The sequence below is a fragment of the Squalius cephalus genome (assembly GCF_949319135.1).
Source record: "Squalius cephalus genome assembly, chromosome: 10".
In the NCBI taxonomy this organism is placed as follows: domain Eukaryota; kingdom Metazoa; phylum Chordata; class Actinopteri; order Cypriniformes; family Leuciscidae; genus Squalius; species Squalius cephalus.
The window spans coordinates 8,540,368-8,555,630 of record NC_137131.1 but is presented as its reverse complement, the minus strand read 5'-3'; the positions used below and the strand labels follow the sequence as shown (position 1 = coordinate 8,555,630).

Genomic DNA, 15,263 nt, shown 5'->3' with positions numbered 1-15,263 from the left:
TTTAGACAAATTTTTGTATATCATTGAATGTAATACAATAATACTACATTACATACACACACTATAAATATTTTTTAAAAGGCATTCAATTATTATTTTATTTTTTAAATATAAAACTGGCCATTTTGTGAACGTAGAACTGTCTGAAAACAAGCCTTGGTCTGAAAAGCCCCCCATGGTGGCATGTGTCACTTTAAACTGATGCGCTGTAATTAATGACACCACACATGGAGGCTCTTTAATTCCTAGAGAGGTTGGCATTTCGGTGAGGCTCCAGTCTAGGCTTCAGTTACACAAACGTTAGCGGTGCAGTAAATTATGGCTGCGTTAAATGAAACAGATTGCATGTAGAGGCAAGACAGAATGAGAGAACGCTCCAGTGAAGAGAGGCTACAAAAAGCGCTCAATTAACACAGCTCTCCAATTCAAGTGCAGCATAAGCAGGCAATCATGGTCATTGACTCTTGCATGCTATGGGGCCACAAAGTGCCCTGGAGAGAGGACAGTCAGGTCAATGGGATACATATCTGATACTTATGCATGGTATTGGACTACAAGGTGCTGAACCTTTATAGGCAGATTGCAATCTAAAAAGCAACCTGTTGTCATTTAAAGGATAAGGCTAGTTAAACTGAACCCAGACTCTCTACTGAGCCTATGGATTTAATTAATCTCAGATGGAGGACTCTGAATGTCTAAAAAAAAAAGCAGTGCAAAAAACTTTCATATTTGTCCTAAAAATATGCTACACTTTTTAGACATTTCCTGACAGCATCTGTGAGATTCACCACTAGATTTAACATGGTTCGCCTCTTACATCACGGCAAACGCGACAGTTATGTGCAGTGGCAGTTCGCAGAGCGCCTTGATCCTCTGGCGTAGCAGTATTAAGCGTTTGGCTGGTGGGGGATGATGAAGCTGCCATGTGTGCGCGTGTTGAACAAGCTCTGGGACCGGGCTCCCATAAGCCATTCTCCTGAGCGATTAGTGGCTTTGTGCCTGCTGTACAGAAAGGAGATAGTGAAGAGAGCACCTAGAGAACAGGTCCTGGGTTCCCATGCTGTAGCTCTCGACTGGGTGGAGGACATTAAACATTCATCTCCGCCTTCTGGAGGGATTCTGCCCTCCTTCTTCCCCGAGGAAATTGCTCTCTGGGGAGAAGATCTCAGCTGTGGTGAAAAATTTAACTGCTCTCACAAGATGTGGATGTGAAATGCAATGTGAAAACGGGGAAGTTAGCAGATAACATAAATTAAGTAAATAAATAAATAAAATAGAACACCAAATAGAAAAATGTTGATTGTCACGTCAGGAGCTCAAACTAAATATTACATGTTTAGTTTCTAATTTCATAAATTAACAAAATTTCTATGACTAAATGCCTAAAAATTACAAACATTATTTAAAGAGCATATTATATAAAAAAAAAAAAAAAAAAAAAAAAAGAGACCGTTGCAAGTAGTACCAGGGTTTTTTCCTCACAACACAATTTGTTCTTGGAGTGGCATAACAAAAACATGACCTATATTTTGTATTTGGAAATCAGGCACAGACTCTGTGTGGGCCTGTCTAAAACTAGCAAAAAAGCAAACATGAACATATCTTTCTCTCTAAACATCTCTTTCTCTTTTTGATCCATCCAAGAGAAGCTTCCTGTGTTGTCTGACCTTTCACCAAAGGAAACCACACAATTAGCCTCATCACTCAGACTGCAAACCAGGTGTAGAGTTTGTGTGGAACCCACATAGGGATCCATCTATCAGCAGAGGCTTGTCATGTTTCTTATATGATGACCTGAAAGAGTGATACTTTTTCTATCAGACTCACTCAACCTTGTGTCCTGCTGTTGCCTCTGACCTGTAATTACAGGTCACTTTTCAAATGAGTAAGAACGAGCTAAAGGCTGTGCAATATCCACCCTATTCAACAACAATTTACTGAATATTTATGTCTAGACTGGCCTGCCCTGCTAAACTAATAAGTAGAAATGCAACAAAGAAGCACTTTTTGTTAAGCGCTCAAATAGGAAACCATGTCTTGTTGCTGAACTGCTCCTTTGTGATTCACTTTTGCACTGAGAGAAGTTTCAGTACTGAGTAGTTACTCCCACACAACTAAAATATCTGGAGACTGTGGGCCTACAAAGTATTTGAACACTAAAGTCACACTTTAAATCACTGCATTAAGTAATGTACATATTTTCATGTTCATGTTCATGCTCAAAAATCAACTCCTCGCTTAATAGCGTAAAAGCAAGTGGCATTTAAAAAGTTTTTGAAGCTCAATCTGCAAGCAGAACATTTCATAAAGAATAAAATGATTAAAACAATAGAAGCACGGTTCTTAAGACAAACTGTAGTTGGAGACAGGTTGTCAAATTTGTTTATTTAAATTTTTTTTTTTAAATCAATTTAAAGTAATTTTAAAATGGCTCTAGCAGCATTTATTTTCAGATGTTGCTTGATTTTATATTTTGTATGTGACTTGTAAGAATCTAAATACTTCTAGGGGCCATGTGACAGTTTTCAAACAGACTGCTGTTGTAAAATAAAACCTTCACAGGAAGAGTTCGCAGAAAAGATATTTCCCTCACCATCACTTTCATACATTATCTGCAAATCCATGCCCTTACTGCTCTAAAGAATTTAATGTCATAGAAAAACACATCAGCAAGCAATACAGCAGGCTGACTAATCTTCTTAGCGCTAACATCTACATACAAGCAGAGCTGCAGATTGTAATAGCTTTATATTTCCTCCAGCAAAAACAGATTCCAGCTCCAATCAAGACAAGCTGTCAGTCACTCTACCAGTCGGTCTGCCTTCCCATCTTCATCAGCGCTCTGCTCCGCAGACTACAGAGAGGCACAACCGCTTCAGTTCCTACTCAGTTAGCTGATTAAGTGTGGTCACCGAACGTCACTGACTGTGTTACGTGAGATACGCATGAGTCAGGCGGACGGCAGCCTCCTCTGCTCCACTGAGTGAATGACATGCGGAGGAGAGCGGGAGTTGAAGGAGGGTGAGCCCAGTGCTTCCCAGTGCTGGGTAATGATGTGCTCCATTCTGCCTTCCCTCTGAGAGCCTCTTGGCTGAGTGAGCACATCCCAACAGAGCCGTCCATCAAACTCAGCATGCAGTGGCCCACAACCCCCTCCTCACAGCGCACACACGTACAACACGCACACTCACTCTCTTGCATTCATTCACTCTCTCCATTCTTTTGGGGCCTTTTTTTTTCTCCTCCCTGGTGTCTTGTCATCTGTCTCCCTTCAGAATCACATGGCCAGCAATTTCTCTGTTGCTAAATCACTTTCAAGCCTATTTCAGCCCACCCAAACACACACACACTTGGTACAAACTCAATACTAAGCATCAACCAGTACCACAAGGGCAGAGAGGTCCAAAAGTCTGAGAATACTCTGAAAATCTGAGATTCAACATCCTATTTAAACCTAAATAAGAGTTTGAAAAGTATAAAACATAATATTAGTTATAATATGTAAAACAAAAAAGAAAATTGATCATCAGGTTCTGTGCAAACTTGTTAAATGCTGCTGTAAAATAAGCAAGTAAAAGCAAATCAAATATTTCTAAACATTCATGTACATGCATTTTTTCAAAACTTCACTTAGACTATTATGCTGATAATATAAATGAATTTTAAAAAATATATTAGAAACAAAACATTTTCAATAGTGGTCTCATACTTTTTGACCCCGCTGTAGGCTAATACAATTAAAGACAGCAAATGAGATGTTCGTAACTAATATTGTCATTGGATTTACACAAGCAGAATATTATGCTGATAATATTAATAAAAACTTTAAGAAAATTAAAATTAGAAAAAAAAAACATGCATTTAAAATAGAACCATTTTCTCTGTTGGTCTCAGACTTTTGGACCCCACTATATATAATGACAGCAAATAAGATGCAGTCTTATGAAAATGAGTGAAAAAAGTGAAAAAAATAAGTATAATAACACGTTTACAATAACATGTTCTTTACCTGTTGGTAGATTCTGACAATCCCAATGGCCACATATTGTTTGATGAATCAATCTAGCTAATATATTGGTCTATCACTACTTAACACATCTATTTGACCTCTACAAGACACAAAATCTCATGCATTCCGATCTCTCATTTTTGCTCTAGTGAAAAACGACTAGTGTGCTTTTTCGCTTAAATGTCTGCAATCTCAGAAGTTTTAAACCCTCAATTAACACACTGGAATAGATTAAAAGCTTATGCCTGTGGTGTAGAGCAGGTCTAAATGCTGATAACTGCGGATAAGCAAAAGTGTGTCTAAGTGTGTTTGTAGAGGCATGGGGGAATTTGACACAGTGTTAGCAGTCTGATTATGTAATTTCATTATCCTCAAACAATCTGCACTCAAGCAATGGCGAAGCAAATTATTGGATAGTAAATCTCTGCTCCATCAATTACACACAGAATCTCTGCCATCCTTGTTGATTTCACGAATCAATAGTGTCAAGACAATATTATGTTATTCCAAGCGGAACAATGCACTTAAAGCCTCAATTTCCCATGGCATCACAAAGATTGTATGAAATTCTTGCACCGTGACATACTTAATATTCCATCAGCTTGCTCTGTGTCTGCCTTTACATGACACACGAGAGAAACTAAAACAGTCTGTTGAGTATGGGTGGGAATGTAGAAGACACCTCATCATTTGATTACATTTTGATTCAGCGACTCTCAAATCTTTTAAAGAGTTAAAGAGAACAGTTGCCAAATTCTATGGAAAGATTCTGTAAAAAAATAAAAAAATAAAAAGCCCTGGTAAAATGTCTGCTCTGGTCAATCAATAGAAATACAATAAGAGGCGGCTCTGCAGTTTTTATTCAGTGTAAATGAAATAACATATCGGAACAACCTTCAACTATGTCAATCAGTGTGTGTCTTGATTTCTGTGGATGTGCACAAGACTAATCAACTATTGTGTAAATACATATACAGTGAGGAGTTAATAAATAGCCTACAATAGCCTGCAAATGCATTTAAAAAGCTGTTTCTGCAAGGTTGCAGCAAACATCTATATCTGTAATGTTTTGTCCTGTGTATGCTTTATCAATAAACAGAATTTTTAATAACGTAAAAAAATCTAATGATTTTTTGCGGCTTAGTCCAGAACCATAAATGAACTGCAATGCATCTGTGAAACGATTTTCCTCTCCTCTATCATTGAGTGTAAAACATCTCTTGTGTCTTAAATGTTTGCTTTTATCAATACTGACATAGGAAGAAACAAAACTACTTGGACACTTGTTTAAAGGATGAAAAACTTTGTCTGGGACCTGGCAGGGAGCTTGAGGGGAAGTAAAAGTACACCCGCATTGAAGATCAAGGTAACACAAAGGCCAAATGGCACTTCCCCCTGATCCGGCACATCAATCAAGTTTAGAAAACCCTAATGGATTCTTCCCTCTAAACTGTGGGTGACTGATATGCATCTTGGAACATAGAAACCATGGAATATGATACTGAAACAAGGTGTCGCATTCTTCACTCCTGTTCTCAGGATTCCAATCTAATATTAAAACATGATGCTTTAAGGTCTGCAAGGAATGCGGTGTGAGGAAATTTATTTCGATGGGCTCAGAGGAAAGAAGATCGTTCTGAGGTTTTGCTTGAGGGAGGTTTTTTAGTTCAGATTAGTAAAAATGGAAGATTAAAGCCATCTTAAGGCAACTTGAATCCAAAAGTGCTACCTCAGAAATAATATAGACCACATGTCTAGCATATCATGCAACAAGCCCACGGTGATTCAGGATAAATTTCTGCTGGGTTGACAGTAGCGTAACCCTAGATAACCTCTACTGCCATGGCAACACAAAGCGAACGAGTTTATGAAGTGTGCAGCTGCTGTGTGGGGAAAAAACAATGAGAGACATGCCCTCCAGCAAAGATGTCATCCAAATCATACAATCCTGCAAGTTGCGGATACACGAGCATGAAAGCCATACATATAATTCATTCAACACTTCATTAGCACACTGTTGAGCGTCAAATTGCCCAGTCTATAAGTGAACATCCAAACCTTTATGAGGTCAGTTAGTGATTCAGTTGAGCAAAAGAAAATCTGTTATGCTTAATTTACATTTATCCCTAAAAGTTGCCTTTAATTATCATCCTAAAAGTCTACCGACACCATGCACACTCTCCTGCAGACAAGTTCGCGGCATGCTGCCTGAACATAACGTGCTCAGGAATCAGATAAAGACTTCGAAGCAACCATCCCGACACTTTAAACAGACTTTCTTTACATGACGTAAAAAAAAAAAAAAACACATGTATTGCTAATCTACATACATCCTTGCACAGGGAGTTGCTTCATTCTTTGAACTCCAAAGACCAACAAAGGTAAAATAATTGGTGAGTGGAATGCGTTATCACACCACAAAGACCCATTCACTGAGGGAAACAGAGATAAAAGGTGCTGAGATGGGAGCATAAACTGCTGCACCCTTGTCAGAGAGCGCATCGTTTCGCTGCGAGCACCCCACGCTCCCCCCCGTGCACCACTGGAATACATCAAACGTGGACAAGATGGCTAATTAGTCCTCATTACAAAGGGAGCCAGGCTTCTTACATCAGCAAACAATCGCATCCATCAAAGCTTGACAGCGCAGATCAAACAGAGACAGAGCGGCTCTCATCGTGCGATTTCTATTTAGCAGACTGATAGGAGCTGGGCTGCTGCCAGCGAGAGTGAGACGAGGGGTTTCCGACACGCATGGCATCATTTCCTGTCATTATTACTATGAACGTAACGCGCCTGATTTCTGCAAACAGATCCATGAGCTAAGCTGGGTTTTCGAAGGGAATAAACTGACTAATCGTTATTGACAAATACGCCGCTTTGGAGTGTCTGACTTCTCCCGACACCTCTTCTTTCCCCCAAATGTCAGAAAAGCACTGGGTGTAAAAGAGCAGATGAAAAGGTTAGAGCCCGGGGATTACTGCGTGCAGCCGCATATTACTCATAGCTGTAGACACCACATCAGTCAGCTGATGAGAAGTGTTGGCGGGTTCACACATCATAACAAACACAGCGCAGGCTAGACAGACGTAGAACATACGTAACTGAGGATACACAGCTACATTCGCTTACAGGAATACAACCACGATGGCATTTCAGGCAAACCGAACACATTCATTTGTCGATTGAATCAGTGATTCTCAATCCTGGTTCTGGAGAACCCCCTTATTTAACACCTAAAATATGATCAGCGTACTAGCCTGAAATATTGTATGCAAAAAGCAGTACATCAAATATATTGCATGGTAAACTAAGAAAAATGAAACAGCAGGACATGGAGATACTGGAGCGTGCAGCCTGTAGTCACTTTGACATCCTACGAGGAGCTTAGAAGCCATTAGAATAGTTGATCCTCATGGTTAATTTTTTTAACAACACAGATAATTAGCAAAGGTTACATCCAGACAACTAAGGGTCACATAAAGAATGAGAACCACTGGAATAAATGACCTTTATGAATGGACAAGCACACCCAGACCTGTTAGTGACAGCTTCCAAATGAGCAGCATAGAAATTAAAGTAATGAAATCATTCAATTAGGCAATCCAGAAAAACAACATTAACGTCTGCTTCTTCGCCCTAAGCTTTATTTCAAGTGAGCATCATGTTAGTCTAATTCTTAAATCAAGCAGAATGTGTTGCACTAGCAGATGTGTCAAAACAAAAGGCACATTCTGAAGAATTTCTGACACCTGATTGACCTTTAAACTGTTGCAATAAAATGTGTTTCCTGTTCTTGATCTAAATGCCTCTAAAACAGTTTGAAGGATTCTAAACACACCCAGACATTAAATGCCTTTGATCTAACCCAACAAATGCCAGCCATGGATTTAAATTGGAAATCTGACTCGAGCCAAACATGCAAACACTGCAGCACTGCAATAGCAGGTATACATCTGCAAGCATGCATGACCATGGAGCTACAGTGAAAGCATCTGCGCGAAAATCCAATGCAATAAATTGTGTTCAGGCTAATGCAGGACAAAGAAAGTTTGCCCATCACTGCAGTGACTGCACGGGCTGGCTGCCACACTCCATTCTAGTGCCAGTCATCAGACTGAAGAAATTACATTTAACTTGCATGAGAGGACTGGTGTTTCAATGAATCTTAAAGAGCAAATCAACAAGTAAAGCGTTTCAATCAGCTGCATTAGTGAGGATAAGGATTTGCAATGCTGCAGAAGTCCAGTGTAAATGCCCATACCTGGTAGACGTGCCCTTCCGTACATCACAGATGCTGCATTTGAAGGCTTCGGCACTGTTTCTGAAAGTGCACACGCTACAGTCCCAAAATCCGTCGTCCGCTGTCGGTTTGGCTTGTCTTTTTGGCCTTAAATAACAAAAAAGAAGCCCAAATTATAAAGGTCAACCTTCATGTTTGCCCCCCTAACATCCTACACCCATACTTTTACTGTCTCGAATTCGTTTAACGTAACCGAAGTGGCACAGAAAGTGACAGAAAATCCGACCCGTGACGCGCGAGGGCGGTTTATTAGAACCGGAAAATACTGGAAATACACGCTAACCAGCTAACTAGCCACGGTTATTCTCCACAGCTCCTAGTCACCGGGCTTAACACATATATACTACACTCTATAGATTGGTTGTCGCTGGCACGACAGCTAACATTAGCCAGCGAGCTAAAGACATCGCGTCGGTGAACGGCGTGAAATTGAATGTCAAAAACGGTCCATTTAACGTTGAACTTCGACCAAAAAACCCGTCCGAAGAGGCCAGGCGTATCCCGTAGGAAGAAAATCTCTTTGTCTGAGAGGCACTGAGAAGTGTTTAGAGTCCTATGTGAAAAAGAGAAAGCCGCCATAGCTGCGCTTGTTTCTGAGAGAAAGGAGAAACACTCCTCGAGAAAAGCATCCGAATGTCCACCGAGCGAAAAACAGCCGCGCGGTCACCAAAATCGCCTCGGAAACTACCGACTGTTGACGCTTTCTTACCTGGTCGGGCTCTTTTTGTCGCCCATGGTGGAAAAACAGACTCTCAAAAGACCGAAAAGGGTTCAGTAATTAACAATAATTGTGTGTGAAGGTCCGTGTGAGCGTGTGTGTGTGTACGGTGGATCCACACAGAGAGAAGCGCTTGCAGGCAGTCTCGCCTTCCCCCGACTGACTGACTGACTCTAGGCAGGGCGAAGAGACTGCGGACCCCGTGACTGCGCCGCCCAATCACCGCTGTCGTCGGTTTAAAAGTCTCGCCAGAAATAATCGGCACGGATAGAGTAATACTACTACACTCTCCGATTGCCAAACGTAATTAGACTGTGTGCCCGTCGAAGTGAGAGAAAGCATTAGTGAGAGACCTACTCGATGACTTAATGACTCTGCTATATATCAACAGCAGCACTGGGGAGTGTGCGTTGAGTTGGGATGGGGAGAAAAGTCAAGTTCAACTTGGGACACCTTGATGCTGAAGACTACAGGAGTTTACTTTGTCTTGTGGTTGACCATCTCAAATCATATATAAAAGTAAGCCATGGAAATGCAAGGACTAAATTACCACATAACCACAGTTTTAATTCTTCAGTGTGCAACAAGTTTACCATTGTAGCAGCTGATATATATATAATTACAGCTGATTTATTGCATATTTTTAAGTGTCTGATAACTGAAGAACCTGTTGTTAATTATTTTATTTCTGCTTTTTGATCAAATACTTAGTCATAAAAAGAATATTTCATGTATTATTATTACTTTTAGTTGTTTTTGATGTCACAAATATGTTTTTTTTTAATATTTAGCCTGTCTACTTGTTAAAGTCGTGATGGAACAGAAGTAACAATAAATATTTTATTCTGTAATTGTGCGTAGAGTGAAATTGTTGGCATATGTCAAGGTGCGTTCACGCCATGTTGTAATTACAACGTTCCAATTAGCAAAAAGCATTCACATCCTCGTAGAACTTGTAATTACAACTTTCTGAGAGCTCCTACTTGTACGACCAGACCGCATCAGATTCTTTTAGGCACTGATACTGTTGCCATGGAAAAGCATAATTCCATGAAAAGTCTTCAGAAAAGTTTCACCAGAAGATCGAGTTATGTTTTGATTAAAAGTTAGAAGCTCAAAAAAAGTAAAAAATAAATAAATAAATTGATTTGAATTGGTTTACCAAATAGAGGATGAATTTTTATTTCATGCCGAAGTTAATCTTAAAATGCTGAACTTATAAACGAATGAACACATGAGATCAATGCCAAAATCAATGCCATTTTGTTGTCACTGACATCAGCGTATTGATATTTTGTATGTCATGGCTATTTATCTGCTTTGACAAGCATGACCAGAATCTAATTGTGCCAAAATACATGCATAGGGGTCTTATGGAGGATACAACAAGTTCTAAGTATAAACACAATTGACCTCGCCAGTTTCTCTTGCTGCGAAACACATACTGCCATCCAATCACCACACAGCCAGAGATCGTGAAGGGAGCACACACGTAATGAGCAACAGACGATGATATGATGGTTTTTAGCGTTTTTCTTACGGACTTCATGATTTAAATTTCTCAAGTGTCCAGTCCTCATCTGCGGCTCCCATTTATTTTGGATTGCACAGTGAAAACAAACGCTCTAAGAGGCCCCTCATGGTAGACACAAGGGTCCCTGTGTGGGGGGATATGAAATGTGAATCATTAGCTGCTCTCTGGGGTTCCAGCCCCTTTGTGCCCCCTTTTCTCTCCATGCGCCGCTGGATTCTCTGTTGCAACTTCATGACAGACTCTTGCAAGTTTACTACCGGCTGATGTTGATTGGAGGTTTGATCTGGAATTCTTTGCAGATGGTTCCTTACAAAATCCAGGACAGCTGAGAATACAAACGTTTAAGGTTCGGAAAAGCCAAGAGCTTCAAAGACCAATACAAGAAAATGATATAGAATCACACAATTGTAAATACTAAATACAACACAGATGCTGTCAAAGTGTTTTTAGCCACATCAGACGAAACATGAAATATTACACAGTACTGATTACCTGAGCTTTCAATCCTCAAGTTCACACTCTGCTTCAAACACTGATTCATAACTGAATGCAGAGAACTTGTAGAAAAGTTGTAAGAACCTGTCAGATCCTTAATTTAGAGCTTGCTTGTGATGTCTTAAAATTAGAACAGTACATTTGGCTGTCACCTCTGTGGTACCAGATTGATGTCACAGATTTGTAGCTCACGAACGATGAGATGTGATGTGGGAGTAGGTGAATTAGAAAGATGACTCAGATGAATGCTGCGATCAGAACTGAGACTCTAGCGAACAGATGAAAGAGACAGAAACCGAGAACATGGTTTCTTTCTGTTCTCAATGTGGCTGGTCAACCTTTATTTGATGATACATTTTAACAGCCTACAGTGTTTGGGTTTTAACAATGAAAAAGTTTTTTAAAAAGAAAGAAAAGAAATATAAAAAAGTTCAACTTTCTCTTATTTGGTCACAAATGGCTCAGGATGTTCATATTTTAGATAAGTATTTTAAAACGTAAAACATAATTAATATGGTATATATTTTTTTATTGTTAATACTATTAATGAGTATATTAAACTAAATTACTAAAGTATATTTGACTGTAGACTTTATAGATATGGTTATTTGAGACTTTAGTTTGAATGAATCCCTTTTTTTTGCATGACACATTGACATTGTGAATGGCTATTATCCTGAATGTTGTATAAACATTTCACGTGTCACAGAACGGAAGAGAGGTTCTTGCATGTGCGAGTAAGCATCACATTCTTTTGATTTTCCAGGCAAAAGCGTTCCGAGTCCTTCACATAAAAAAATTAGTCTACAGGCTTTCATTGACAACCTAGGAGGTCATGGCATCTTAGAAAAAAACTACAAAGTGAGCATGATCACAAAACACAAAGTGTATGAAAACAGGACTGTATTAATTAGACTACATGAAGTACCAGAATGACACTTAAAAAGCCACTTTTATTTGACCAGCTTGCTTTTAGGATATTTCAATTCATTTAAAATGTTTGTTTTCAGGACAAATAAAACACATTATGAATCAGATGGGGCCAATGCATTCTAAAAATAAAAGAGCATTACTGGCTCAAGGACAAAGTCAGGATGACCTCTAGATTTCTATCATTTTGTTTGTATTTGGTTCATGCTCCCTGATTAGTTTCGAACCAGTAATTCAACAATTACCTCTGATGCACAACTCTGACCTTTGCTTCCATTTTCGTACCTGTCGCACTTAACACTCCGCAGCACGTTTTCTTTCTATTGGTATAAGTTAAGGGGAAGTAATAAAGAAGCAAAGTGGAGCCTGTTCATTTCGTATATTGTATTTGAAGCCAGAAGAAAATCAGATGCATATCTGCAGCGCTGTGGATAGTGTTCTTGCTACTGGGAATGAGTTTATGCAATTTGTTCTACTTGACCTTTCACCTTACAGATAAAACACATCTGGCTGCCGCCCCTGAGGCTGCTTCTTGTTGGCTAAACTCATTGTGTGTTCATGTGCTTGTGTTGGACTTCAAAAAGGTTTTCACTGATCAGTAAACACAGTGTTTAGTGACACATTTGAGCTACTTACAACCCGCATTGTCTCTTGAGACAGATGTGGTTGACCATTTATGCATATCTGGCACTGACACTGGGAATTTTATGCACATTATGCAATAACATTACAACATTTATTTGCATCAAGAGGGGCATACATTTTTGGTCAAGATCTTGTATTGACAATGCAAGAGTCCAGCACTCTGTAAAGTCTTCTCCAGAACATCCCAAAGACTTTCTGAGGTCTGCCTATTCATGTGTGAAAATGATTCTTCATGCTCCTCACAACCATTCATTCACAATTTGAGCCTGATATGGCCATGATGTGTCTTCCTACAAGTGACACACTCCATCAGTTAGGGTTTGAAGAACTGTTGTCAAACATATAACATGCTAGAAACACAATAATCACTGCAATACTGATCCAATCATTGACTCTTAAGCATTTGCCTATTTAAATCCAAACAGAGACTTTTTTTTAGCCGGGCAGTGTATAAACAGTATATATACACAAATGTTGTGTTTTCAAGATACTGAAAATGCCTTTGAGTATGAAATAACTTCTGCTGGTCAGATTCTCGGTAATGTCAACTCAAAGTTGGAGGCTTTTTTTCTCATGTGTGTGTGCGTATGTGCTCTGGGAGAATGAGGGGGGAATGGAGGACATGATTTCCTTTTCCACACAAGGAATGTCTCCAAAAGAGTTCCTGTTTGGAAAGTGGTTCTCTCAAGCTGGTAGAAAGCCAAGAGCTGCTTATGCTCTGATGAGCCCATAGTGATAAGGAGAATCACAGCCAAATCTTCGGGAAGGCAGATTATCCCACCAAATGCTGGCAAACGCTCAGAGCGTGAGTGTTTTATTTGTTAGAGAAAGAAAGAAAGAGGCAGACTGCTAAAGTCAGGTGAAGCGACTGAAAAAAAATGATGACAAAGAGAGCCAGACTGAACATTGGGGGGGCGAAGCGGGAGAGAACGAGAGAGAGACTTCTTTAGTCTCACTCTACAGCATAGTGCTTTGCTGAATCCAGGGCAAGCTTCACAAAAGGTTGCAGAACAAAGGCCTGCGAGCTAAGTGTGTGTGCAGGAGAGTATGCATGTGCGCGCAGGCAGCGTGGTGGGAAGGCTCAATCCCATGGTTTGTTAACTCAGAGGCGCACTGCAACTTTAAACAAGAAAACGAGACGCTTTGCGTCAGCTGCCAGCTCTCCCGCTCTCACTTTCAGATGTCGTTTTCTCTTTGAAAAAGAGCTTGCTTATCTTTCAAATTGTCATTCTTCACAGATCCTAAAAGGTTTATCAAAACCAAAGTCACTTGAAAACAATCAAGCATGACAGACTAAGAATTGTGGCACATTGTGGATCAGAAAAAAACTCAAATCAAGCTCTTTGAGCATAGGTCACCTTTAGATGAAGGAATGAGAGGTTTGAGACTTTGTCATACTTTCATGTGGTACTTCTGACAAGAGTGGTTTATCCAGAGGACGATAAATCACTCTATGTGGTCAAGGAGACCTTAGTCTTGCAAAGCTATACATTAAGCTGTCTTACTGACATTTAGGCCAACCACAGTTTATTTTACTAACCATTTAAGGGTGGGTACATATGAAATCAACTGTGCCACAATAATATAGTGCAATGCAAAGAATTTCAGTCCATATACAAGTAATAAGTAGATTTTATTTCACATAAACTCAGAAAACAACACAGAATATAAAGTAATATTTATGAATACGTAGTTGACCTCATACTAAAAAAGTGCCTAAAAACACTACATACCTTTGATGACGTGAATCCTGCATTTTCAAGTTCCTAGCAGACTGATAAAAGACTGTGCTCCCAACTTCTGGAAGTTGTGTAAAACCAGATTGGAACAAAATTCAGAATTGGCTTCTTTTCGATTCATGATCCTTGAATTGATTCAGCCGCAAGCCGCAGGAAGTTGAAATGTAATTTGAATTGAAATGACAGGAAAAGGAATTTCTTAAACTGCAATTCAAAGGACTTTAACACACATAAATGCATTCTGAGAAAGTTTTTATTTTTTTACCCTGGTCCACAAAATAGGATGAAATATAAGGTCATCCTTTATATTAGCGTCCAATTCTCACTATTAACTAACTATTAACTATGATTTTAAACTCAATAAACTCCCAATTACTGCTTATTAATAATTAGTAAGGAAGTTGTTAAATTTAAGTATTGGGTATTAATGGATGTAGAATATAGTCAAGCAGAATAAGGCATTAATATGTGCTTTATAAATACCAAATATTGTTACCAAATACATATTCATTTATCCATATATGTATCTTCAACTCTAAGTTCAAATAAGGCTTTAATGAGCCAACATTCAAAGTTTTCCATTGACAAACTGCTTTTCTAGTAAAAAAAAGAAGAAGAAAAAAGAGAGAATTATATGATTTTCTTTACATTTCAATTCATTTTAATTCTGATTCCTCATATTGCTCAGTAAACGGACTGCATTTGATCCATGTGCTTGCTGTCTAAGGCTTCAACTTGGTTAATGTTTAGACTGAATCAAGCAGTAGAATCTCACCAGGTAACAGTGGGTTCCAGTTCAATTTGACTGATTAGTGCATTGACGAACACAATGCAATCAACTGGCCAATCAATCTCGAGCGCTTGATTCATTTAACAGAGTACCCTAAGAG

General features: G+C 39.2%; 1 protein-coding gene across 1 annotated transcript in view; it reads right to left on the bottom strand.

Annotated features, from left to right (window-relative positions):
- rybpb (RING1 and YY1 binding protein b) overlaps nt 1–9,191 on the bottom strand; it is a 28,709-nt gene extending 19,518 nt beyond the window's left edge. The window contains exons 1-2 of the mRNA XM_079884479.1: nt 9,022–9,191; nt 8,274–8,399 (exon numbers count right to left, since the gene is read on the bottom strand). Of these exons, the coding sequence (XP_079740605.1) occupies nt 8,274–8,399; nt 9,022–9,047 (152 nt within the window). The 5' untranslated portion in view covers nt 9,048–9,191. The remainder of the gene's footprint in view (nt 1–8,273; nt 8,400–9,021) is intronic.
- Nucleotides 9,192–15,263: the final 6,072 nt, after the last annotated feature.